This window comes from Clarias gariepinus, chromosome 16 (assembly GCF_024256425.1).
Source record: "Clarias gariepinus isolate MV-2021 ecotype Netherlands chromosome 16, CGAR_prim_01v2, whole genome shotgun sequence".
Classification (NCBI taxonomy): Eukaryota; Metazoa; Chordata; class Actinopteri; order Siluriformes; family Clariidae; genus Clarias; species Clarias gariepinus.
Genome location: NC_071115.1, coordinates 2,745,001 through 2,772,496, shown reverse-complemented (window position 1 = coordinate 2,772,496; position 27,496 = coordinate 2,745,001). Strand labels below are relative to the sequence as shown.

The 27,496-nt window shown below is 39.5% G+C and overlaps 1 protein-coding gene across 1 annotated transcript in view; it reads left to right on the top strand.

Moving 5' to 3' along the window:
• Window positions 1-27,496, top strand: part of LOC128544924 (deleted in malignant brain tumors 1 protein-like) — a 145,007-nt gene that overhangs the window by 38,040 nt on the left and 79,471 nt on the right. The window contains exon 11 of the mRNA XM_053515236.1: window positions 26,822-27,130. Coding sequence (XP_053371211.1) covers window positions 26,822-27,130 — 309 coding nt within the window. The remainder of the gene's footprint in view (window positions 1-26,821; window positions 27,131-27,496) is intronic.

Sequence of the window (27,496 nt, the reverse complement as noted above, 5' to 3'; positions counted from 1 at the left end):
TTATGGCTCTTTTTTGGAGTATTAAGAGAGGATGTAGTGAACGTTTGTTTATGTTCTCAACACAGTAATTTTAGTATAGCAAAATAAATGAGCAATACATTGTGTGGAGTGATTTTCAATTGTGTTTTACTTTGGCCAGAATAGAAATAATTTCAGACATTTTATATTGGACATGTTTAATGTTTTAATGAGGTTTCTTGCAGATTTTGTCATTTATTATCACACTCAAGAACTTTGTTTCATAGACTCTTTCTATATTGTACTATCTGTACTTGACTATGATATCGGTACTCTGCAGTTGCCAGATACCGAAATTTTTGTCTTATTTACATTTAAAAGATTACTTGGTTTTGTCTAACAATTTTTTTTATTTTAATAATTTTTTAATGTGATCAGGTCCAAAAGCTGCTGTAAATTCTCACCAGAAGCCCAAATGTTTGCGTCATCAACAAATAAATTTTTACTAAATCAGATACTTTACATAAGTCAATTAATATGGAGTTGGTCATTTATTTAATGAATTCAGTTAATGCTAATGAAGTTGTCTGGTTACTTCTTAACCCCATACTGACTGTCAGAAAGAAGTTTGTATTTATCCAGTCTATTAATAAAAAGTTTTTCTAGAATTTTTAAGAATTTTGGCAAAAGAGTAACAGGCCCATAATTTGAGAAGTGGTGTTTGACACTTGTTTGACACTTGTTTTGTACAATTTGTATACCTTTTACCATTTTTATTTTATGTAAAAATTGTCTATTTTGGAATAAGTAAAAAAAATTGCGTTGGCGTAAAAATTTGGTTTACAATTACAATTAGTGGATTTTTGTTGGTTCGTTTTTGCATTGATTTTCTATAATCTCTCTTTCTTCTATTTTTTTTACAAATATTGAACAGGAATTCCCTTATATTAGACTATCGCTATTGTTTATGGATGACTTAGTGTCAGGAATGTTTTAAAAAAATTTTTTTTAGCTAGGTTAGTCCCCACCTTACCAAAAAGCTATTGGTCTTATTTACAGCATCCTCTATTTAAGTGGCATTACTGTTATCCCCCAAAAACTTTTTTTTTTGTTTGTTTGTTTGTTTTTTTTTTTTTCCTAGTAACAGCATGTTTTTAATTCCCATTTTAACGTTGTGGGCAATCTGTAAAATGAGCTGTTACTTTAGCAACAATGACAATTGTAGCCCACAAGGTGGCACTATTGTGTTTAATTAAGTATCCTGATACCCTTATCCTGAAGAATAATGAGTAGGGGTCAGATTCAGAATGTATTAGGCTTTGCAGGAGTTATTATTATTATTATTATTATTTTCTATATTTCTAATTTGTTAAAAAAATGAGTACTTTATACTCTCAATGAAAAGTCTTACTTATTTTTTTAATTTTAGGTCATCGGCCATTGTATAAGCATTTCACTTCATATTATTCATCACCTGAAAATAAAATAAATAAAATAAAATACACATGAAAAAGGGGTAAAGTCTCAGTGCTCCGATTTGGACCACCATTCTGTGGGTGTGGAAAATCTTAATGTGGTCCGATACTGCATGTAGATACGATTAGTCGTACCGCACTTGATTAATTAACTTGTTCAATAATGGACTAGGCTTACCATCTATTTCCAGAAAAATCCTCTGGAATTAATCCATAGAAATTTTCCTTATCATATTTGCAGAGGTATCCTCTGATCTGCTCCAAGTTCTTGGTTACAGTATCAACAGAAAAAGCCTGACCTATAGATACGGCAGGATACATTTACCGTTAGGCTTAATCAGTGAAACTATGATAGATTACATGCTGGAGCAACCTTCAAGACATTTAAATCCTTTAAATCAAATTAGAACCTAAATTCAACTAACAAAAATCTATTTACCAACTCAATTGTTACATTAATTATTGCAAACAACATTGACTCCATTTAGTACTTAAGTAACACTGGAAGTATATACAAATAGGCTGGGTGCTTTTCCTTTTCCATGTCACCTGCGATGTTATAATGCCACACGCGCTTCCAGCAGGGAATAACATTACGTCATTAAACCGCGAAGAAGTCGCAGTTTTAATGACGTACAGAAAACAATGACTCAGGAAATCCGACCTGTCCGTTTACACGACAATCACATTAGCACATATCTGATTTATATCTGATTTATTTCCACATATGAAGGAGGCCTAAAACCGATCTCGAAATATCGATTCCAAATGTATAAAGATGCATGCTATATATTTTTTTTCTCAGAGGTAAACGAAAAAGTGAAGTTGTTCAGCTGTTTAGTGTCACTATGCAGATGTTACACTCAGTGTAGTTACCGAAATCTTTTTAGTTGATTAATCTTTGGTTTAGTTCTCATTCAGTGGCCACACATCACTTCCACATTTCCCTCGCTTTTATTACATGAGCATAAGCAGTGAAATAATTTGCAGGTTTATAATACACCGCGGCCAAGTCAACCGCGTTCCCGCCGATTAGGCGCGTGCTCAGTTGCCTAGCAACACTGAACGAAGCGAGGCATAATCGTGGTGTTTGCTTCGGTTATTACATAGCATAGTTCATTATCTGCTGTGGTAGATCTGATTTATTCAAATTTAATATTGTTTTAGCGATAATTTCACGGAAGCGAGTTCAGAACTAAATCGCTGCTCCGAGACGTTCAGAAGCTTCAAATAGAATGAACAAACTTATAAATTTTCTCCATATGACATAAAATTAAGTAGAGCTTTCCTTTTTGTTATAGTACGAAGCCCCTAGATGGACAAAGGAGGAGAAAAAACGGCAGAAAAAAGTCATGCCAAAAACTTTATAATGTATATAATGTATAACTTTGTAATTGGATTATAATGCAAAACATGACTTGTTTTTTTCTGCGTTTTTTTCCCTCTTCCTTTGTCCCCTTAGAGACTCTGTAGTAGGTTTTCCCAGTTGAATATGAAAAAAGATACCGCTGATTATCAACGCGGGAAAGAATGGCGCATTGTCCAAGTGCAAGTTGATCTTGGAGCTAAATTATTTGCTTTGGGTGAAAGCGCCATCTAGCGATCATTGTGCGTCAGCAACAGCTTCCCATTCAAAACAATAGGCGGTCAAATGACCGCTGAACTGCGTTATAAGTAGGTGACACTGGCGCGGCGCTTCTAGTGTTAACGACATCGCCAAGTAGGCTGGAAGGCGAGATGGGGGCATCAAGGAGTAATGCACTATCCTTCTCCTTGATGCCCCTGAGATTTAACCATAAGTGCCTCTCCGTGGAAACCATCGCAGCCATAAAGAACTCTGTGGTCTGGGAGGGACTGGGACAACATCTGACTCAATCCTGTTGCAATGCATAGTTAAATAATTTCGCTGATTTTTTTTTTTTTTTTTTTACTGAATACTAGTTGATGGTTTGAGTCCTGTCATGAGTCTGTTTGCATGTTCTTTCCGTCCTTGGTGGGTTTCCTCTGGGAACTACAGTTTTCTCCCACAGTCCAAAGACATGTAGGGTAGGCTTATTGACATTTCAAGTTATCAAGTTCAAGGAAGTTATCAAGATGGCGCCGGTCACGACTGCTCCGACCAGATTTTCTTTGTTTTTGTTCTTTAGGTTAGTTTTTACCGTTTTAAAACCAGTCAAATTACCACCATGGAGTACATTAGTTATGATAGAGACACTCTTGTTTCTATTGGTATACAATGTACTCACAATTCGACGTTTTTAACTCCGGATCCCAGCTGGCCGAGTGAGATCCTGAGGGAAAACAAAGGACGCGACGCGAAGCGGCGGCCCCGAGGGAAACGAGACGGCGTCAGGAACAGGCTGAGAGCCCGTGCACACCGCACACCTCTGCCTAGCATCCTGCTCGCCAACGTCCAGTCACTGGAGAACAAGCTTGATGACCTCAGGGCCAGGATAAAGTTCCAGAGAGACATTCGGGACTGCAACCTCCTCTGCTTCACCGAGACATGGCTGAACCCAGCGGTGGCGGACTACGCCATCCAGCCGGCCGAGTTCTTCTCGGTTCACCGCATGGACAGGACGCGGGACTCGGGAAAGTCAAGGGGAGGCGGCGTGTGTTTAATGGTGAACAGCAGCTGGTGCAACAGCGCGAGTGTTGTTCCTCTCACACGCTCCTGCACACCAAATCTGGAGCTACTGTCCATCATGTGTCGTCCTTTTTACCTTCCTCGGGAGTTCACATCGGTCATAATCAGTGCCGTTTATATTCCACCACAAGCGGACACGGACACTGCCTTATGCGAGCTGCATGAGGCACTCACACAGCAACAAACACAACACCGGGACGCTGCGCTTATTGTGGCGGGGGACTTTAACAGTGCCAACCTCAAACGTGCAGCGCCAAACTTTTAGCAGCATATCACCTGTCCCACCAGGGGCGAAAGGACACTGGATCATTGCTACACCACAGTCAAGGACGGTTACAAGGCACAATCTCGCCCTCCGTTTGGTAAATCCGACCACGCCGCCATCTTCCTCATGCCAAAATAGAAACAAAGGCTGAAACAGGAAGTTCCGGTCCAGAGGGAGGTCGCGCGCTGGACGGACCAATCGGTGGCCGCGTTACAGGACGCACTCGATGACGCAGACTGGGACATGTTCAGAAGCAGCTCCGATGGTGACGTCAGCGTGTTTACGGAAGCGGTTGTGGGATTCATCGGGAAACTAGCGGATGATATCGTGGAGAAAAAGACTATTAAAACGTTTCCCAACCAGAAGCCGTGGGTGGATAAAACCATCCGCGACGCTCTGAAATCTCGCACCGCTGCCTACAACACGGGACTCGCGTCGGGGGACATGGAACCGTACAAGGCTGCGTCATACAGCGTCCGGAAGGCGGTGAAAGAGGCGAAGCAGCGCTACGGGAGGAAACTAGAGTCACAACTCCAACAGAGTGACTCTAGGAGCCTGTGGCAGGGATTAAGGACAATAACGGATTATAAAGCACCAACATCCGGTATGATAAACGCAGACGTGTCTCTGGCAGATGAGCTGAACACTTTCTATGCTCGCTTCGAGGCTGCAGCTAAAGACGCTAGCGATGCTAATGCTAGCGGCGCTAATGGCTGCAGACAGGAAGTCACTGCCAGCACCGGAAGTGCGTTCATCATCACTGAGCACGACGTGAGGAGAGCCTTCAAGAGAGTGAACACCAGGAAAGCAGCAGGACCAGACAGCATCTCAGGCCGTATTCTCAAAGCCTGCGCAGACCAGCTAGCACCTGTGTTCACTGAGATATTCAACATCTCTTTATCTCAGTCGGTGATCCCCACATGCTTCAAAGAGTCCATTATTGTTCCTGTCCCAAAGAAACCTCATCCTGCTTCCCTCAATGATTATCGCCCTGTAGCCCTCACTTCAGTAGTGATGAAGTGCTTTGAACGCCTGGTCAGAGACTTCATCATTTCTTCACTACCAGACACACTGGACCCACTACAGTTTGCATACCGTCCAAACCGTTCCACGGACGATGCAATCTCACATCTCCTCCATACATCTCTCACTCACCTGGACACTCGGAGGGGGAATTATGTTAAAATGCTCTTTATCGACTATAGCTCTGCATTTAATACCATAATTCCCTCCACACTCACCACCAAGCTGGAGCACCTGGTACTCAGCTCATTCATGTGTCAGTGGATCTCCAATTTTCTGACTGGCAGACCACAGGCAGTAAGGATGGGCGGCCATGTCTCAGCCTCCATCACTCTCAGTACTGGAGCCCCCCAGGGTTGTGTTCTGAGCCCCCTGCTGTACTCTCTGTACACCTCTGACTGCGTGGCCACTACCAACTCCACCACCGTCATCAAGTTTGCTGACGACACTGTCGTGGTGGGCCTGATCACCAACAACGATGAGACGGCCTACCTGGAGGAGGTTGGAAATCTGGAGAACTGGTGCCAGAGAAACAATCTCCTCCTGAACGTCAGCAAGACAAAGGAGCTGATAGTGGTCTTCAGTACAAAGCAGGAGAGGAACTACCAGACCCCCATCATCAACAGGAGCCCAGTGGAGAGAGTGGACAGCTTCAGATACCTCGGTGTTCACATCACGCAGGACCTGACATGGTCCTGTCACATCAACACCGTGGTAAAAAAGGCCCGGCAGCGTCTCTACCACCTCAGACGCTTGAGAGACTTTAGACTGCCCTCCAAGGTGCTCAGGAATTTCTACTCCTGCACCATAGGGAGCATCCTGACGGGAAACATCACGACCTGGTTCGGGAACAGCACCATGCAGGACAGACGAGCTCTACAGAGGGTGGTGCGATCAGCTGAGCGCATCATCCGCATCGAGCTCCCTGACCTGCACTCAATCTACACCAAGCGGTGCTGGACCAAGGCCAGGAAGGTCGTGAAGGACCTTAGCCATCCCAACAATGGACTGTTTACTCTGTTGCGGTCTGGGAGGCGATTCCGCTCCCTGAGGGCCAACACAGAGAGACTGAGGAGGAGCTTCTTCCCGCAGGCGATAAGGTCTCTCAACCACACCACTAGGCAAAACTAACACAATATTTTCACAATTCTCACAATCAATCAATCAATCTTTATACATCCATGGACACTATGGACAACTCCACGCACATCACATCTACACTACATGTTCACGTTTACATTCTGGACCATTACACAAAGTCACTTTAATAACCATTGCACAAAGTCACTTTTTCTATGCATACTTGCACAAAATTATAGTTCTATGTGTACAATATATTTCTATTTTCAGGTTCTATTTTTTCTAGTTAAATTTTTATTTAAATTTTCTATCATATTTCTTCTATTGATATTTATTACTTATAAGTTTTAATTCTCTTTTTAAGGTCACTGGCGGTCGTGTAAGCATTTCACTACATTTCGTACTGTGTATGACTGTGTATGTGACAAATAAAATTTGAATTTGAATTTGATTTCATGTGTTATTAGAGCATGTTAAGACCTACAAAAAGCCATTGCGGCTCGGGTGCACTGCAAAACTTGTGCACGTCACACACTATATAGGGCTGATGTCAGCTTGGGCTCTAAATATTTGTTGTGTGTGAAACATGTGAGGGTTAGTGTGTGTGTGTGTGTGTGTGAGAGAGAGAGAGAGAGAGAGAGAGAGCATGTGTGTGAGAAGCGTGGGTGTGTCAGTCTGTGTGTGACAAATAAATGTGTTTGTGCATTGTGCAAACTCTGGACTTCTTGTACTTCCCAGAATTTTAAAATCTACAAAAGGGGGTAGGGCTTTTTCATATTTAGCACCAAAGCTTTGAATAGCCTTCCAGACAGTATTCGGGCTCAGATACAGTTTTCCAGTTTAAAAGTAGACTCAAGACGCATCTCTTTAATCTGGCATACGCGTAACTCATCCCATAACTTCATACTTCAGTACATCTATCCTGAATGGCAACTACGCTAATTCTCTCCATCTGTTCTGTACTTTTTTACCCATCCCGAGGCATCTTGAAATTGTACCAGCTTCAGTAGACAAAGGTCAACCCTGCGAGGATCCTGAGGCATCCAGAGAAGGACCAGCTCCAGCTGGATTCTGCCTTATTATGATTGGAGCTACACATCCTGCTCCTGTGCTTCCAGTGATCCAGACCCCATCTGCCCTCTGCACCTACTGACTCCCTGTGCTGAACTGGACTTCATGTTAATTTAAAGAATTTCTGTTATATTGTACTTTCAGCTGCATAACACACATGGTGTTATATCATCTCTATCTGTTATCACCCAAATGAGGATGGGTTCCCTGTTGAGTCTGGTTCCTCTCAAGGTTTCTTCCTATTGCCATCTCAGGGAGTTTTTCCTTGCCACTGTCGCCGTCACCCTTGGCTTGCTCATCAGAGACATTTCATTCATTCATCTCATTATTATCTAAACACATTTTTCTCACACATACACAATTTATTATTATTATTATTATTATTTATTTTTATTATTATTATTTTTTAAAGAATTTCTTTAGTTTTTGTGAAGCTGCTTTGAGACAATGACCATTGTTAAAAGCGCTATATAAATAAAATTGAATTGAATTGAATTGAATGTGTGTGGTGTGTGTTAGTATATGTGTTATGTGTGTGTGTGTGCGTGTGAGATGTGATTTGTTAGTTTGTGTGTGTTTCTGCATGTGTATGAGAGAGTGAGTGTTAACATTTGTTATGCATGGGATATGGGTGTATATGTGTGTATGTGTCTGTGTGAGTGTGTTACATTTGTAATGTGTGTGTGTGTGTGTGTGTGTGTGCGTGATGTGTGTGGGTGTGAGTCTTAACATTTGTGATGTGTACGTGAGTAGAATAGGCTGCAGATGCTGGAAGATAAGCATCACACTATGATGTTCCTCAATGTGATGTCACTGATCGTGTCATTGACTATAATGTAATACTCAATATAAGGCCACACAGAAAGTTATTAACCACCTTTCAGCGTAAGTTTAATTATCCCGGCTGACCTGTTTGAGTTATTAAAAATCCATCTACATTTTCCATGCTCAGTGTCTTTAGATCAAATCTGCCCGGTTTGGTGACGATATCCGTATAAATCCCCTAGGGCGAGTATATCAAAATCCATTTGGTGTGTGCTTAAGAACGACCCAAAATAAATCCATCTGGTATGTTCTTAAGAACTACCCGAAATACCTGGCCTTCTTGTTGAGCTGTGCCCAGGACATCAGTGAGCTCTAAATGTGATGTCTAAATGTGTTTCGTGTGCATGAGCTATGCAGCAAAATCTCATGTGGGTGCCCCTGAGGGCCAATGGCCCATGCGACTCTCAGGCACCCTAATGGCAGCAGATTCTAAACTGTGTGCCACTTAAGATAAGTTAAGACCCCCCAAAAGTGGGGGGAAAAATCCTTGGAAAACAAGAGGGTCCTGCACATCCTATAGTACTTGGGCCCTAAATAATATTAGGTGATTTGTCATATAATTATTTTTTTTGTTGCATATCCCAGTTAGGAGGCCGGGGTCAGCAAGGTTACCATGCCCCTTGAGCAGATAGGGTTAAGGGCCTTGTTCAAGGGCTTAGCAGTGGAATCTTGGCAGTGCTGGGGCTTGAACCCCAGACCAATCAGTAACCCGATTAATCACAGCCTTAACTGTTTGAGCCACCACTGCCAGGTTCAAGGTCAATCAAACAGGCCACATTTTACAGCTCAGCAAACCATAACAGGACTGTGACAGATTCAAAAACTTGGACAAACACACGATCAATATCAGATTTAGCATTTTCAGAAATTAGGAAATCGGAAATGATTGTCAAGGTAAGCTCATAGCATTACTTTGCATTTGAGTGACTGATGTGAGATTAATAATCAGTAATTGGGAGATCTGGGGCAGATTAGTTTGGATGTCTAGTTCTTAGTGTGTATGCTTGGTGGTGCCTGTTCACCAACAAGCATCTGTAAAAGATTTTTTTTTTTTTTTAGAATGTTTATTTATTTATTTTACAGTGGTCTGGTTTCAAAGCCTAATCTTTTTGCCTAATGTTTACAATTTTGTTATTGAAAAAGTGTATGAAGTCCTCACTACTGCATATTATTGATGTGGAGTTTTCTGTAGTAAAATTCGGTATTAAATAAAAATGTAGGTTTATTTTTCATTAGTTTCCATAAGAGTGGAGAGATACATTGATCTAGAAAACACTAAGAGCTTTTTTTATAGTTCAGGATGCTCTTCTTCCATGTTATTTGGAGTACTAACAATTTGGTTTGACGGCATTTATAGTTTATATGTTCTAGTTTTTGAGTGGTCTGTTTTAAAGTGTGTGTGGTCATTATACCAGGGAGCAAGTTTCTTATCTCTAATCATTTTCCTTTTAACTGGAGCTACATTATCTAAGGTGTAACGAAATGTTGACTCTAAATATTCAGTCTCATGATCGAGTTCAGGCGCTGCTTCAGTCAAATCTGATAATTTTGGGAAATTACTGAAAAAACTGTGTGGTATTTGATGTGAATATAAATTTAATGTGGTAATGCAGTACTGTGTGGACATTATAACTATAACACACTGTTACGGTTTCCTATTTGGTTGTTATTTTGCTCTTGTCTAAGGGAGATTGGAAGCCGACATAAGAAAAATAAATAAAAAAGAAAGAAAGGATAATATCTTGTAGACCGTCACTGATTACTATTTGAGAAGTCACTCATGAACAAGAATGAGACCAACTCGAGAGTAGCGCTGAGTTTTAGCAAACTTTAGTAATTTTAAAGCACCAAAACACACAGTGGAAACCAAAAGTACAAGTAGAGAAAGAAATAATATTTACAGAAAATATATACAGAATATCAAATACGCATTCAACGGTGGGAGCCACGAGCAGAGCTTAAATCAAAGAAATAAATAAAACAAAACACCTTCTAACTTATGCGCGGCAGTCAATCTAAACTAATAAACAAAGTGAAAACAAAAACAGGGCGTAGGATGCCCGCTAACTACACTAACTAGCCAAACATAAGTACAACAATTAGCTCTCACTCCTATCTAGTGTGTCTAAACAAAGTCTAACTCTACGTGCTTGTTTATGTACGCCCTAGGGCATACTAACCTGGACTCGACACCGCGAATGGAGAAACGTCCAAGAACTCGTACTGGGCGTAGTCAGGACAAAACAACACACGTAGAAAGCTTAGCGTAACGCACACACACCATTCACAAATCACAACGACAACGTTCAAAAATACCGGAAGTATAGCGTCACCATAACAACAATCAATATGAATGAACCAAAAAGCCGCGCCTCTGGCTGCGTCACTTCCGGGTTCTTATACTCGGCTGGGGCAGCCTCATTGGTTCCCACGGGAATCGCGGTCGCGCTGGAAACCATGATTGGCAGGTGAGATGTCCAATCCCAAGACCTGAAAGACATAGGCACTAAAATACGTGCGAAATGCCCGAAAATACTACGGGACGTAACACCCACACCCTCAAGAACAAACATACATGTTTGCAAAAGAAATACCACCACATTCTAGTGTTTAAACTCGGGACAGCGCATCTGCCACTACGTTATCGGTACCTCTTTTATACCTAATGTTGAGATTGTAGTTTTGGATGATGAGAGACCATCTCATCAACCTCTGGTTCTGATTCCGCATACGAGAAATAAAAGTTAGCGGATTATGATCTGTGTAAACCACAACAGGATGGGTAGAAGAACCGACATAGACCTCGAAGTGCTGTAGCGCTAGCAGCAAAGCCAGAGCCTCCTTCTCTATCGTTGAATAATTGCGCTGACATTTACTGAACTTCTTTGAGAAGTAACAAACAGGGTGGTTGATTCCATCCTTATCTTCCTGTAAAAGAACAGCACCAGCTCCTACCTCACTTGCGTCAACCTCTAGCTTAAATCCAACTGTAAAATCTGGGGCGGACAACACAGGCTCGCTGCACAACAGAGCTTTAATATTATCAAAAGCAATCTGACATTCGGGTGACCACGCAAAAGGTTCTAATGGACTAAGTAGCGAAGTTAGCGGAACCGCAACAGAAGAAAAGTTCCGACAAAAGCACTGGTAGTAACCAGCCATACCCAAAAATCGGCGTAATTCTCGTCTGGTTTTTGGCCTAGGGAACTCATTAATTGCTGAAATTTTTGCTGTTAAGGGTCGCACTTCGCCTTGTCCTACTTGTTTACCTAAATAGGTCACTGTCACTTTGCCAATTTCGCATTTTGCAAGATTTAAAGTCAAGGATGCTTTCTCTAGCCGCTTAAGTACAGTCTCCAACAACGATAAGTGTTCCGGCCAAGTCTGAGAATAAACAACCAGATCGTCAAGATAAGCATTGCAATTAGGGACATCAGCAAGCACCAAGTTAACTAGTCTTTGAAATGTCGCAGCAGCATTTCGCAACCCAAAAGGCATAACATTATACTGTAAGAAACAGTCCGGAGTTACAAAAGCCGAAATTTCGGATGCCCTGGCGGTCAACGGAACTTGCCAGTATCCTTTAAGAAGGTCCAACTTACTGACGAATTTAGCAGACCCCACACTGTCAACACAATCTTCCATTCTTGGCGTTGGGAAGCAATCGGGTATCGTCACGGCATTCACGCGTCTATAGTCAGTGCAAAAACGCTTAGTGCCGTCGGATTTTTCTACCAACAAACATGGGGAGCTCCAAGGACTAATGCTCGGCTTTGCTAACCCCTTTTCCAACAAGTACTGAGTTTCCTGCTTCATTAAACCTCTTTTAGCTGCATTAAGTCTAAATGGATGCTGTTTAATGGGCTGAGGGTTGTTAATTATGATATCATGCTGTAGTACGTTTGTTATTGTGGGAACATCGCCTAAGATAGAAGGAAACTTGCTAAGAAGATCAACTATGTCTTGCCTTTGATCAGCGTTAAGGTGGTGTAAAAGACTTGCCAAGTTTGCCAGGGTTTCGGAGTTTGGTAACCTGGCCGACGACGAGGCTCCATCAACCTTCAAGAAACTATCCAAATCACCGTCCTCTTTTTCCACTGTTAAGCCCTGATCACAAGCAATACTTACTGGGAAAACTACATCCTTTCCCTTGTCAGTAGTAAGAGGCTCTATGGCATCTCTAGCATGATAAGCCTTTAACATGTTTATATGACAAATTCGTTTTTGTCGCTTTCTATCGGGAGTCTTGATCACGTAATCAGTTTCACTTTTCTTCTCTAAAATTTCGTACGGCCCAGAAAATCGTGCAGACAACGCAGACCCTGGGATAGGAAGTAGGACCAATACCTGGTCACCAACTGCAAAAGCTCTGGTCACAGCCCCTTTATCATAGCGCGCTTTCATTTTCCCTTGAACATTGGACAAAGACTCACGAGCCGAAGTACAAGATTTCTGTAGCCTTTCACGAAATTTGCTTACGTAGTCCAACACGTTGGCCCTCTCACTCGTCTCAATACCCAACATCCTCTCTTTTAAAGCTTTTAGCGGTCCCCTCACGGCATGCCCAAAAACCAATTCTGATGGACTAAACCTTAGGGATTCTTGCACTGTTTCTCGAATTGAAAATAGGAGCAGAGGAACGCCTTCATCCCATTCGTTGCCCGTCTCGATACAATACTTTCTCAACATTGCTTTTAATGTCTGGTGGAATCTTTCCAACATTCCCTGACTTTCAGGGTGATAAGCACTAGATGTACGGTGGGTAATGTTTAATGTGTCGAAGACTTGTGAACACAACCTTGACAGAAAATTGGTACCTCGATCTGTTTGTACGACCCTAGGTAAACCGAACGTGGTAAAAAACTTTATCAAAGTTTTGATTACTGCTTTAGCTGTAACTTTGCGAAGTGGGATAGCCTCTGGGTATCTGGTAGCGGTGCACATAATTGTAAGCAAAAATTGATTACCAGATTTAGACTTTGGCAAAGGCCCTACACAGTCTACTATCACATGCTCAAAGGGTTCGCCCAGAACGGGTATCGGGATCAACGGAGCGGGTGGGATCACCTGATTAGGTTTACCCACGTACTGACAAATGTGACAAGTCTTACAATACTGTATTACATCTCGCTTCAGGCCGTGCCAAAAAAAATGTTGAAGGATGCGATTGTAGGTCTTGGTTATTCCTAGATGTCCTGATAGCACGTGGTCGTGCCCTAATGACAAAACTTGCTGACGAAAGACCGTGGGAACTACCACCTGGTAAACTACGTTCCACTCATCCTCTACCGAAGTACTTTTATGCCATTTTCGCATAAGTAACCCATCTTTAATGAAGAATGAAACATTATCTAGTTTGCCGTTTTCCACGGATTTGAAGCACTTTGCCAACGAAGGATCATCGTTTTGCGCTTCGATAAGTTTTTCCCGAGTGACTGCCAAGGGCAAAATGTCGCCCATTACCACTTCCCTCGTCTGGTCGCTGGCACGGAACTCGGTTCCTGACAGTTCTCCAGACTCAGCGTCTGTACCTAAGAAGGTGTCAGATAAAGATATGTCATTATCTTTTTTTGCTTGTGCTCGTGTAACTGCGCATGCGGGAAATGCACTTGGGTATCTTTGAAACAAATCATCTGTCTTAGGTTGGGTCGGTAAATCGTCTACTACCTCTAGTGAAGGTATCACTTTCCCACCGGCCAGGTCATTACCTAAGATGAAAGATACACCTTTTACTGGTAGTGCAGGGCATACCCCTACCTCTACAAAATCAGTAACCACATCAGACTGAAGGTGAATGCGATGTATAGGTACTTTCGTAACTTCCATACTGAAGCTCTGTACTAGCCTGCAGGATCCGACTGACGATTGGCTTGAAAAGGGGAGAACGTCAGTACGTATAAAGGACTGTGCGGCTCCTGTATCGCGCAATATCTGGACTTCTACCTGGTCATCCTTCTTACCAGTCAATGAAACAAACCCTTTAAATAAGAAAGGCAAATAAGTGGGGTCTGGCAATTCCTTTTCAGATAACAAACATGAGCTAGCAGAGTTAACCAATGCTACCTCCTTTCTTTGAGACTGCTGTTTACGCTTCAGGGTTAGACAGTTAGCTATCACGTGTCCTTTCTTATGGCAATAAAAACATTCTCGAATCTCTTTAGGCTGATCACCATTTTGTTTGGGTGGCTGAACGTTCACTACAGCCCTGGGGACTGAACTCATTTCAACTCCAACTGTCTGAAAAACATTTTTGTGTGTAAGCACGAACTCGTCTGCCAAGACTGCGGCTTGCGACAACGTTGTCACTTTTTGCTCATTTAGATACCTTACCATCCTCTCCGGAAGACATTGCTTGAAGTCCTCGAGTAGCATTAGCTCCCTAAGTGAAGTGAAGTCGTCGACCTTACTAGCGGTGCACCATTTGTCAAAAAGAATTGACTTCTCCCGTGCAAATTCTACAAAGGTTTGGGTGGCATTTTTCTTACGATTCCGAAACCGTTGCCTGTAGGCCTCTGGAACTAACTCATATGCCCTGAGTATGGCCGACTTAACCACATCATATTTTAAGCCATCTTCCAACGACAAAGTAGAGTAGACTTCTAAAGCCTTGCCGACTAATTTGCATTGCAGTAGCAATGACCACACATCTTTAGGCCAACCCAAAGAAGTCGCTATTCGTTCAAAAGCGTTAAAATAGCTGTCCACTTCTGATTCTCTAAAATTGGGTACCAAAGCAATATGTTTTCCCACATCAAATGTGGTGGAGCCAGAATGAGTCGAATTATCACTCACCGATGAGAAGGTTGGCTGCACAGGAGGAATTGCAGCGCTCATAGCTGCTTCAATATCCAATTTACGCAGCCTCACTTCCTTATCAGCCTGAATTTCGAGCTTGCGGACTTCGAGACGCAGATCCAACTCTGCTTGGCGGGCTTGTGCTCGCTCCTCTGCCTCCAGACGGAGCCGTGCCAGTCTCACCTTTGTATGCAACTCCTCCCTTGAACTAGGAGTACCTGGTGAAAAGGGCTCAAAGGGTGGCAAAACAGGTCCGACGCCCACATTAGTGTCCGATTCGGCCGTCTCTACCTCCTCTTTACCTGCCTCAAGCACATCCTGCCTCTCGCCATGAGGATCAGTCTCTCTCTCCGCATCAGCTAGTGTTAAAACTCCCAATTCGCATAGCCGATCTATCACTTCGGCCCTAATTTGCTTCTTTAAAGATTGCTTTGAAACAGGAATCTGATAGTGGGTAGCTATTATAAGCAAGTCATCTTTCCTGCATTTCTCAATTACATCCCATGAGGGATTGTCAATAAAACTTTGCAGGTTAAATGCCATGGTCAAGCTTATTATTATAATTTGCGTTAATGCTTCTCAAGGTACGTTATTCACCTAAGAGTTATCTAAGCACCAACTCACAAGTTACAAAAACACCTAAGCCACTTAGTTTCAAGTTCAATTTCAAAGAATGCCTCCTCAATGTTAGTACAAAGTAAAGAGTGAACTTTTTAGGACGAGCCCCCAATTATGTTACGGTTTCCTATTTGGTTGTTATTTTGCTCTTGTCTAAGGGAGATTGGAAGCCGACATAAGAAAAATAAATAAAAAAGAAAGAAAGGATAATATCTTGTAGACCGTCACTGATTACTATTTGAGAAGTCACTCATGAACAAGAATGAGACCAACTCGAGAGTAGCGCTGAGTTTTAGCAAACTTTAGTAATTTTAAAGCACCAAAACACACAGTGGAAACCAAAAGTACAAGTAGAGAAAGAAATAATATTTACAGAAAATATATACAGAATATCAAATACGCATTCAACGGTGGGAGCCACGAGCAGAGCTTAAATCAAAGAAATAAATAAAACAAAACACCTTCTAACTTATGCGCGGCAGTCAATCTAAACTAATAAACAAAGTGAAAACAAAAACAGGGCGTGGGATGCCCGCTAACTACACTAACTAGCCAAACATAAGTACAACAATTAGCTCTCACTCCTATCTAGTGTGTCTAAACAAAGTCTAACTCTACGTGCTTGTTTATGTACGCCCTAGGGCATACTAACCTGGACTCGACACCGCGAATGGAGAAACGTCCAAGAACTCGTACTGGGCGTAGTCAGGACAAAACAACACACGTAGAAAGCTTAGCGTAACGCACACACACCATTCACAAATCACAACGACAACGTTCAAAAATACCGGAAGTATAGCGTCACCATAACAACAATCAATATGAATGAACCAAAAAGCCGCGCCTCTGGCTGCGTCACTTCCGGGTTCTTATACTCGGCTGGGGCAGCCTCATTGGTTCCCACGGGAATCGCGGTCGCGCTGGAAACCATGATTGGCAGGTGAGATGTCCAATCCCAAGACCTGAAAGACATAGGCACTAAAATACGTGCGAAATGCCCGAAAATACTACGGGACGTAACACACACTTTAATAGAGACAAGATCTGAGATAAGTTCAGACTGTGAAATTGGTATTACATTTCTTATACTTAATGACGATTGGAAGTTTGGATCATTTTAGTGTTTAAATGTTTTTTTTTTTAGTCATTTAGTTCATTTCGTTCTTTTAATCATAAATAAAATAAAATGTTACATTTTCACTAAACAGACCCCCAGCACATCTACATACACAAATTTTGGCTATAGTTCCAGTAATGAAAATATTTCAATGCAGCGAAGAACATATAATGATGAACAGAATGAGCAGCTCATCTCAGAATGAGAGTCATTTGGTCTTTTATGCTATTAGCATCTATGAGAGTCCCATGACAAAAAAAATATATAATTCGGACCAGAAGAATCATGAGAAAAAGAACCGCTCAATTCTGTTTTTTATGTAAAGCACTGCATAGCGGCTATGGGAGTCACGTGACAAAAGAATAAACAACTCGGACTAAAAGACTCATGAGATGAACTGCTCAATTCTGTTTCCTGTACATACTGTACAGAGGTTTTGCGATGCTTTGCGCATGCGCGCCCATTAGAAAATGAACAAATCACTCTCTTGGACTACAGTACTCGTTCTTCTGAGTCACGTTAAAGACTCGTTCAAAAAGAACAAATTGTTCATGAACGACCCATCACTAAATAATACTATACTATTAAATCTAATGTGTGACCTGCTTGTACATACTCGTCCTGTTTAATTCAGGTTTCTGTTAAACAGAGTTTATCACACTCCTGATCTGTGATAATTTCATTAAGCACTTTAGATGTAAGAAATAATATTAACAGCTAATATTTAACAGTCCTAACTTCCGATCAGAGATGCCGGGTGTTTATTTAGTGTGCTCTGAATTTGTGTTCTCTACATTAATTAAAATGACTAAAACAGACTTTCTGGGTCTTTTAAAATTGTTTAGCTTGGTAAACAGACACAGCCTTAATATGGTAAACCTTGAGTGATGACCCTGTGCAGCTAGGAGACAATTGGATCAGCCTGCTTGTCTTGCTTAGACTCATGACAAAAAAAACATTTTTTGATTTTTTTAACTAATAATTTACACTTTTTTTGAAAACAAGATTTTGAGAATTTGAGAACAAAATCAATAAAAGTATAATAATACATATAATATGCATTATGTTACCAATTGTTAATATACAAAATATAAAGAATATATTTTTAAAAATTATCATTGCAAATTTGCATGGTTTTCTGATGTAAAATTCTTAAAATTATATATTTCACTATTAATTCTTTAAAATGAATACTACAATACTTTTTTTTTTTCTCAGGGGCAGTGGGTGTCAGTCACCTGATTCCAGAAGTGTGTACAACCATTGTACACATGTACCATTGAAATGGGGTCATGTGACTCTAATCAAAATTAAACACTCACATTCAAATGAGTGTTTAAAACTAATTATAACACTTCTGTGTTTTGTACTTTAACCCTGTAGAAAATTTTTAAATAGTGGCAGTAAGACATTGCTATATGATCATTAATCTAATACAATGTTTAACTAACATATTCTTTGGGCATTTTTAATATGACCTGAATATTTTTTATGGTAAAAAAATATTTAAATGACATTATAAATATCATAGAAGTTATAGTTATAAAAATACTTACAGCCTAAGGCTTTATATTCTGCAGTGTAAGCATGTCCATCACACACCCAATATACATTACAGAGTTCTTGGTCTAGGAAAGAACCTTTGTATTTTGCCCACTTTCACAGGAGGATAATGAACATACCCATAGGTTAGTGGCAGGAGGTCCATCCTATCATAAGAATGTGTTTACCTCATCATCGGTTACTGAAGTAACAGTTCTATCTTGATTAGCGTGGTCTCTTTCTGGTTTTCATAGGCTCTGCCCTTTACATTTGCTACATCTTAACTCAATTAAATATCTATGAAAACATTTGGATTTATTTGTTAGACTGTATTCTCCACTATCCTTTTTCACGACTTAAAATGGTAGTGGCATCTCAACATGGCCTGACAATTTATTAGTAGACATTTTTGAAATGTGGCTAGAGACCACGGTAGAGAAACGAAAGTAATAAGAGAAACTTTTTGACACTTTTGACACCTTCGTGAGCTCTAACATGTTTTTCTAACCAATGTGGTTTCTCACATTTAAAGCACTGAAAAACAGGGAACTTCAAGTACAGCAAAACATGGGTGTTATAGACTTCCCTGAAAAGAGTGTTATGGGTATTTTCTGGTTCCAACAATATAGTACAGCTCATTAACAAACTACTCTTGGCAAGAAGGATGTATATAAATTCCCTAGTTATACTTTATGCTCACAAATATTGCTTTATCTCACTTTTACCTCTTCCCTTTGTAATTCACTTTAATAAACATAGACTAGACACTCAAGTGTTTGTCAGAAAACTTCACCTTCTCAGAGCCATGAATAAAGACCAGTTTCATGTACTCATGAGTTTCATTATGTGATACAGTAGTTTAATAGATACACATTGTAGATAAACAATAATTTAATAGATACACACTCAAAAAAATGAAAAAGGCAGGTTGTGCACTTTACATAATATAATTACTTTCAGTATACTCAAATTATCGTATTTGTTGATTTCAAATGTTTTTTTCGTTTAAGGTTAACGTAATTTTGCCTCAACTTGACCGTAACAAATTCCTAATACAGTACGTTGTGTAAACAAAAAAACATTCATGTTAAGTTTCATACAGTACAGCAGGGGGCAGTAGCGAGACTCCAGCTGTCATGAACCGCTAATGAAACAGAAGAGCAAGACGAATCAAACTACACCCAAGTAGGGATAACCACAGGCTGGAGCAATAGGTGTGCCGAAAGGTTTGGGGGTGTGTCGATAGGTTTCTCATTGGTGAAAGGAGCTTCTGCGTTGGCCAATCAGCGGTAATCCTATTTATATGTAAGTACCTTTAGTTTAGCGTGGTAGAACATGGCGGTGGTAAGGCCTGGTGTGCTTAGTCAATATAAATAATTTGTTTTTTTTATTTTCGTCATCTAATTCTTCGTTTCATTGTTGTCGACAGCATGAATGAATGAGCAGATTGGGTGTACAGGTTATTATTTTTTTTTAACCTATGAAGACAAGCTCTTAAACGGAGCAGCTCTGCCTCTAAATAAAATGTTTTATTGTTTTATAATTATGTTTTATAATAATCATACTCATATATGGGAATGATGCTTTGCCTATGATAATGGACATGACATGGAGTGTGTGTCAAGTTTTCATGATCCCTTTGCGAGCCCCTGCAATCCCTTTTTCCCCCCACACTATCATGTCTATCTACACGTGGTCATGGTTTCCCAGACTGCCATGCTTTTCCCCACGCCCCCGGACTGCCCCTCCCGCACACCTGTCTCCAATTCACAATTAATTTCTCCCGGGATTTAAGGAAGTGCAGCGCGCCCTCTCGCTGCCGGGTTATTGCGCGCTCTACAGTCCAGGTCTATCGCGGTTTCCTCTGCCTATGATTGATGTGTGTATCGACCTTGTGCTCTCGCTCACAGATTTCATCTATTGTCTTTAGCTTTGGATTTGTTTGATGTTGCTCTGACTGCTGCACAGATTTTGACCCATGCTTCGTCTTAGCGATTCCGTCACATGCGCTGCTCTTGCATTGATCGTCTCCTCTCCCCGCCAGCTCTGCGTGTTACAGAAGTCGCTTCGGGCTTTTGCAATGACAAGACACACGCAAGGAAACTGACTCTGATCTATGCGGATCTATTTACCATCACAGACCAGTTCGCGGTAAATCCCATATCAGAATTACACCTGTCTCCTTCTGGGGTACTCCAACAGTTCCCTGATTCACAGTACAGGTACCCCGCGCAAAGTAATACTGGAACTGTCTGCTCTTGTGTCCTGCACTGTTTCACCTCCCCTGACACTGGCTATGAAAATGAATCAATTGATGCAAACTGTGTGGTGTAGTGCTGAGATCTAGACAAATATCAATATCCAAAACCAATAAAATATATAAAATTCAATTATCAATGTTATTTTTTTTATTTACACAGACTTCAGAAACATTTTGTCTTTACTCATTAGTCCTTTAGAACTATATTTTCATTCACATTTCAATCATATTAGTGATTGACATTAGAATAGTTGAGAGAGAATATAAAATATTATTTTCTATTAAATGTCCAAGTAAAAATCTATTACCTTTAATCTATTTACTTGTATAAGCTCCTATCTTGCTAAAATATTTTATCAATTTACCTAAAATGTCCCTAAGTTACCTAACTATTATCTCTCCTTCTCTTCAGCTCTCTCTTCTCTTCTCTTCTCTTCTCTTCTATTCTATTCTATTCTCTTCTCTCCGTCCATTTGTTGAGCTATACATCACTCCTGAGCTACCAGTGATCCAGACCCCATCTGGACCTGTCTGACTCATCCTGGTGTCCTTCTTCTGGTTGGAGATCTTCTCGCATGGATGCCCCGTGTGGTCCATCTGGGATGCACGTGGTGACTGGGGACGGTTCCATTTTCCACGAAGGCAGTCCTGGCCTTGGCTGGATGCGGGCAGCTGTTCTCGGAGGACTTGTAATATTAAACACATCTCCTTTTATACTGAACTTCCAGCCTCCTAAAACACATTATGACTGCAGATCAATCCCTGCTCTCTGTTATCACACAAATGAGGATGGGGTTCCTGATGAGTCTGATTCCTCTCAAGGTTTCTTCCTATTGCCATCTCGGGGAGTTTTTCCTTCCCACTGTCATCCTTGGCTTGTTCATCAGGGACTATCTAATCAATTTTGGTTCATTCACATTTTATACAAATTTAAATAATTCTTATGATTGTGTAAATCTGTTTTGCGACAATAACAATTGTTAAAAGCGCTATACAATTAAAATTGAATTAATTTTAGTAATCACACTGGGATAGTATGGATTTCTTTTTTTTATAAAAAAAAATAGTAATGTAATCGAATGAAATGTATTTTTCTATATAAATATTTACTTTTCATTTATATTTATATCTTAATAAAATGTATGTTAAAGGTTGGGTGAAATATTTATCATTTGCACTAATGATACATAATACTGTATAATAATTTAAATGACACTTTGATATTATTCTTTCATCATATGTGCATTATAAATTAACTTGTAATTTTGCAAATATTTTGAAACATTATTGATGTAAAGCAATTTACCAATATTTAATAATCTGCCAAAACATGGCTTACAAATGAATAGCTCCCACATTGCAATCACCAGTGCAATGATTCACAGAATAGTGATTATGTACATCTGCCTCCAATCACATTTACATCTTTTATATGTAGACTTCAACCACCAGATACTGTGTGAAATGATAATCAGTAAACTAAAACCTGAACTTAACCACCACCCACCACTGTATGCAACAGGAATAGCAACTGTTATGGCAGCTGAGAGGAAGCTGGTAGGAGAACACAATCAGGCAGGACATCAAGCTAGAACTACAGCCCAGTGTCATCTCCTCAGTAATGAGGTCTAGCTTGCTTGTTTCACATAATAGAGGAAATTAATTACTGGATTTGACCCTGGACTTTTGGACAGTAGCAGCTTGAAGGGGATGAAAAAAGTCTGTCCAGATGAACAAGTGTTCTGTGACTTGATATTACCAATCTCCTGGTGCACCTTCTCTGTAACCACCAAGCCCATGATAAAGAAGACCATTCTGAGCCTACAGAAGATCCTTTCCCATTCAAAATGCTGTGATTGCTCTGGGTAACTCTTAAATCCGTCACAGCATCCAATATTTTGGTAACCATTGACAACCAATTTTCTATTTTGTTTTACATTAATTAAATGGCTTTCTCATGATGGTTTCTTATTGGAAGATAGAAATACAATATTAGGAATCCAGGCCTTTACTATTCACGGAGGCACCTGTGTTTGTTTGCCCAGTCCCTAGTTGTTTTGATACTGGACACCTGCAACCCAAGTTCTCCCACATCACTCAATTGCTAAACTCCTTCCACTAGCGACTCATGTAAGGGTTAAAAACTCTGATGCTTGCCTAAAAAGCTAAAAAAAGATACTAACCAATCTTAAAGCATTTATTACTCTGATATTCTAGAACTGCTGTCTTGGACACATCCTCTCTCAGGGCAAAAGAAAGACATGGGTCTTCTCAGCTTATATAAGTGCTTAAATTGGCACTTTATTAAAATAATTTCTAATGGTACTCTTAATTCCTGGCCTATTGTGCCAGTCTAAGGATAAAGGACACAAGCTTTAAAGTACTTCTGCACATTTCTCCGAAAAAAGTCCTCTGGCAAATGCTGCAAATGTATATGAAAAGTGCAACCCACTCTGAAACTTTGTCACAAATGTACTGTATACATACATATGTGCCAGGATTACTAAAGCTCCTCCTGCTTATGTTTGATTGGCTAGTAGGTTAGTTTGTTGGAAAAGGTAGTATTGCATCATTCGTATGTCATCCAGGTATGTAGAGGATGTTGGCTGGGTTATACTGTAGCTTATGATAGCGTGTCTTCTTTTAGAATGGCCCATTTAACAAAGTCGTGTTGTTGGCATGTGTTTGAGATTGCCTTTCTACAGGTAAGAGTTACTGCTAGGTGTAGCTGTCTGAATTGGTCTGTATGTTTGGCTTTATTTCTGTATTTATTTAGATTCAGAGGTACAGGTAGTCATTGGAAGTTATAGGTGCATTTTTGCCTCCGCATGGTGTATAATGCTTCCCAGATAGACTGCACAAGCTCTCAGCTTTCCAACGTGTTGTTCGCCTGCCTGATTGATTGGGTTCCATGAGATCCTATTCTTACGGTAAGTGCTTTTAAAGTTATTTTATCTGTTACGTATGCGTGGAGAGTTAGCTGATTTTTCTTAATTGTATCTTCATTACAGGCAGATCAACCGCATTTTATGTGCAATTATCGTTTGTGCTGACAGGGCTGCGCAGGAAGATGCTGCTGCTTGGTGGGAGCTAGCTATCGGCTAACTGCTGCTTTGCCTGAACGGGCTTTGTGGAGTAGTTCTGAGCTAGATTTGGCTGCCCTGAAGCAGTTTCGGGTGTTTGTATTTTATTTTTTTTGTGGTATTGTAGTATGAAGTGTTAATGTATTTTATTTTGGTTCTAAGTGTATTGATGTTTGTTTTTCTTAGTTTTTTATTTATTTATTTATTGAGTTTTCCATTTGTTGTGCGTGTGAAGTGTGTTTTTATATATATATATATATATATATATATATATATATATATATATATTTATATATATTTTATGATTAAGTCGTATGTGTTAGGGTGTGATTGTTGTTTTTGTTTCTTTCTGTTTGTGGGATTTCTTTTATGTATGTTGTAATGTATTTATATCTGCGTCTCCTATCTCGCCACCTCACTGAGAACGAACTAGTGTTACTCATGAGGACAACCTTATTATACATATATACATTATTACGGTGTGCAGATCAGTTCCTCTGTTATAATGTATAATTCTATACTCACAAATGTTGCTTTAATTATCAATAATTTTAAGAAATATTGTCTAGACAACTGTTTGTTATAGAATATGAGTTATATTAACATTACATTTTCACAGGTCACAGAAACAGGAACTGGCCCCCAAAACAACTCTGCCTCTTTTAATGTATAAAAAAAAAAAAGAGCATCACGCACATGTTCTCATGAGTTTCATTCTGAGTAGACAGCAGGAGTAGACTCCGTGAGTGACACCAGACTAAATACTGCTTTAAGGACCAGGATGCTGAGTCTCTATTTAATGCTAGGTAAATTTAACATTTTATCAATACATTTTTCTTTAACTTAAAATTGTTTATAATAATATAATGTGTGTAATTGTTATTTGTCCTTGCTGTATGCCTTTTTAATTATTTGTAAAAAATTTCTCCTATTCAACATTGATCTATATATTTAAATACTGGACTCATAATAACTTGGGTTTTATTTAAAATAATATTGCATTGCCTGTAGTACTTTTTCCACACTGTCCTCAGCCACTTCCTGTGTTCTGTCACTGCTGTTCAGTGATCTATGATATTATAAAGTCAGTTACTCTTACTGTTACAACCCAATGTATTACACAGTACATAAAGAAAGTGGGGCTTTAAAATAGATTCCTGTAATTTTCATTATTTATATTCATATAGCAAATGTGTAAAGCACTGGAACAATAAATACAGTGAATAGTAAATATTATCCAGGCTGCACATTTCCAACTGATTCATTACAAACACATTATAGTTTTAACAGCATTGTGTAGCAGAAGCACAAAGCTTTTGCCCAAAACTGCAAAGGTTAAAGAAACACTATTGTTTAAGTCACTGGTTTAATGAATTCCCTCCTCTTTATTTTCTCTCCATAGTCAGTGTTTTTGGAGCTTCTCTGTTTGCTGGTAAGTGAATTTTCCATTTGAAAAAAATAATAATTTACTCTACAGATCAGGGGCATCTTGCTCAAACTTTATCCAAACCTTAAAAACACTTCTTTTCTAATCCTCTGAGGTGCCACAAACTACAGTTATTAAAGGAATATTAGGAAGGATTAATCACCATTGGCCAATATTGAGAGTAAAGTAGGTAGGATTAACAATCTTTGAATGAACTCCCTTTTACAGAAAGCACCACCCCTAGAGCTGTAAAGCATTTGATTGGTGTTATCATTATCAATTACTGTTATAACAGTGTTTTCAAGGACACACAAGAGATGGCAAAAGTGAACATCTTTATTTCCAAAGTGCCCATAGTGTTTTAGTGACTGTGTATGCTTGTGCCCTGTAATGGATCACCACCGTGTCCAGGGTGTACTTAGTCCCCCTGGATAGTCTCCAGGCCTCCTGTAACCCTATAAAGAACAAACACTATAGAGAATGAGTGATAGTGGGTTATAGTGGGATAGTGTATTGCCTGAGCTTATCGAAAAAGTTATATTCTATTTATATGTTGTTGTTTTAACTTATGCTAATGTCTTTGCATTCTTGATGACATTTTTGTGGATTAACATTTCTGTTAAAGTTGTGTGATACACACTGTAATAGATAGAATTAAAGTAGTTTTTAAGCTACTTATGTTTATGGATAGTTTAGTTGAGGCTTTTTTATGAGTAATGCCATTTAAATTCTATTTACAATAATTTAGTTTACTGCCAAACTTTTGAGGTAAATGTTTCAATTAATTTATTACCAATATTCATGTCTGCTAGTGCTCCTGTGTGGTTTAAATGGTTGTACAATACAGTGATGGCTATTTTTTTTTTTTACATAATGACAATCCAGATCATAGGAAAAATCAGTTTTTTTATGCATTAAAATTGTTATACAACAATTAGGTATGAAGTCCTTTATTCTTCAAAAACTGTAGTATCTGGTTCTGCATAGAGTCAAAAAGACTGCAGTACTCTCGTGTCACTCAATCATTTGATGCCTGTTTGATTGCTTCCTGAAGATCATGTACTGGAAGTAGGCTTTTTCCACACTGTCCCCAGCCACTTCCTGTGTTCTGTCCTCACTGCTGTTAGGTCTGAAGATGACTCAAGCCATGGCTTCAGAAGCTGAATATCATCATCACATACAGTAGACAGATTTCCACTAGTTTTCAGTTAACTAGCAAAACGCCTCAACCAGATAGGCTGGATCTAATGAATTAGAGCTACAATGCAAAAGAACTATAATGTAAAGAATATGATGTCTGTTTTTTTCCACCAGTTTAATATGATGGCATTTTAAGAGGATTTTTTTAACTTTACCCTTCTAGGAAAGATGAGAAATAGAATAAAGAAAGAAGTTGTGATACAAGCGATACAAACTCTTAACAGATGATATATGGTGTTTAAACAGTAATAAATTGGATACAATATGAGATCAGTTTTATAATGTTGATTATTTAGGTACAAATCCTGACATCTTCGAGAAGGTATTGGGAATTACAGAAATAGTTTTATATTAAACTGTTAGTTTAAAAATTGTAGAATTATATCAAGAATCATTATTATTGATTAATATAAACATGCATTGTGTTTTCTCTTAGATGGCGCTAACATACGGCTCATTAATGGCAGTAACTCCTGCTCTGGTAGAGTGGAAGTCTATTATAATAACCAGTGGGGAACAGTGTGTGATGATGACTGGGACATGAGTGATGCACAGGTGGTGTGTAGACAACTTAGATGTGGTAATGCTGTCAGCGCTCATCAAAGTGCTGCCTTTGGTCAGGGAAGTGGCTCAATATGGATGCATGATGTTCAGTGTTCTGGAAGTGAAAGCAGCATCACACAGTGCTCTCACAGGGGATTTGGAAAACATGACTGTACCCATAGTGAAGATGCTGGTGTTACCTGTTCAGGTACAGTAAACCTATTTATCATGTCATTATCAATGTGATTATATTTATATTGCATTGCTTATTGTTGGATATTACCAACTTTTATTATTAAAAATAAATCTAGTAAACAAAAATTTTATTTTTTATTACATGCAAATTTTATGTTAAGAACAGTGTTGGGTAAGTTACTCAAATAAACGTAATCTGCTACAAATTACTAATTACTACTTTAAAATTGTAATTTGATTACTGATTATTACATGTAAACATCAGATTACTAATTACTTTAAAAACATATGTCACAGTGTGAGCCCTAATCTGTTGTCGCTTCTTGCTCACTCTGTAGACTCCCTACGTAGACATCCCTTCCTATTGGGGTTA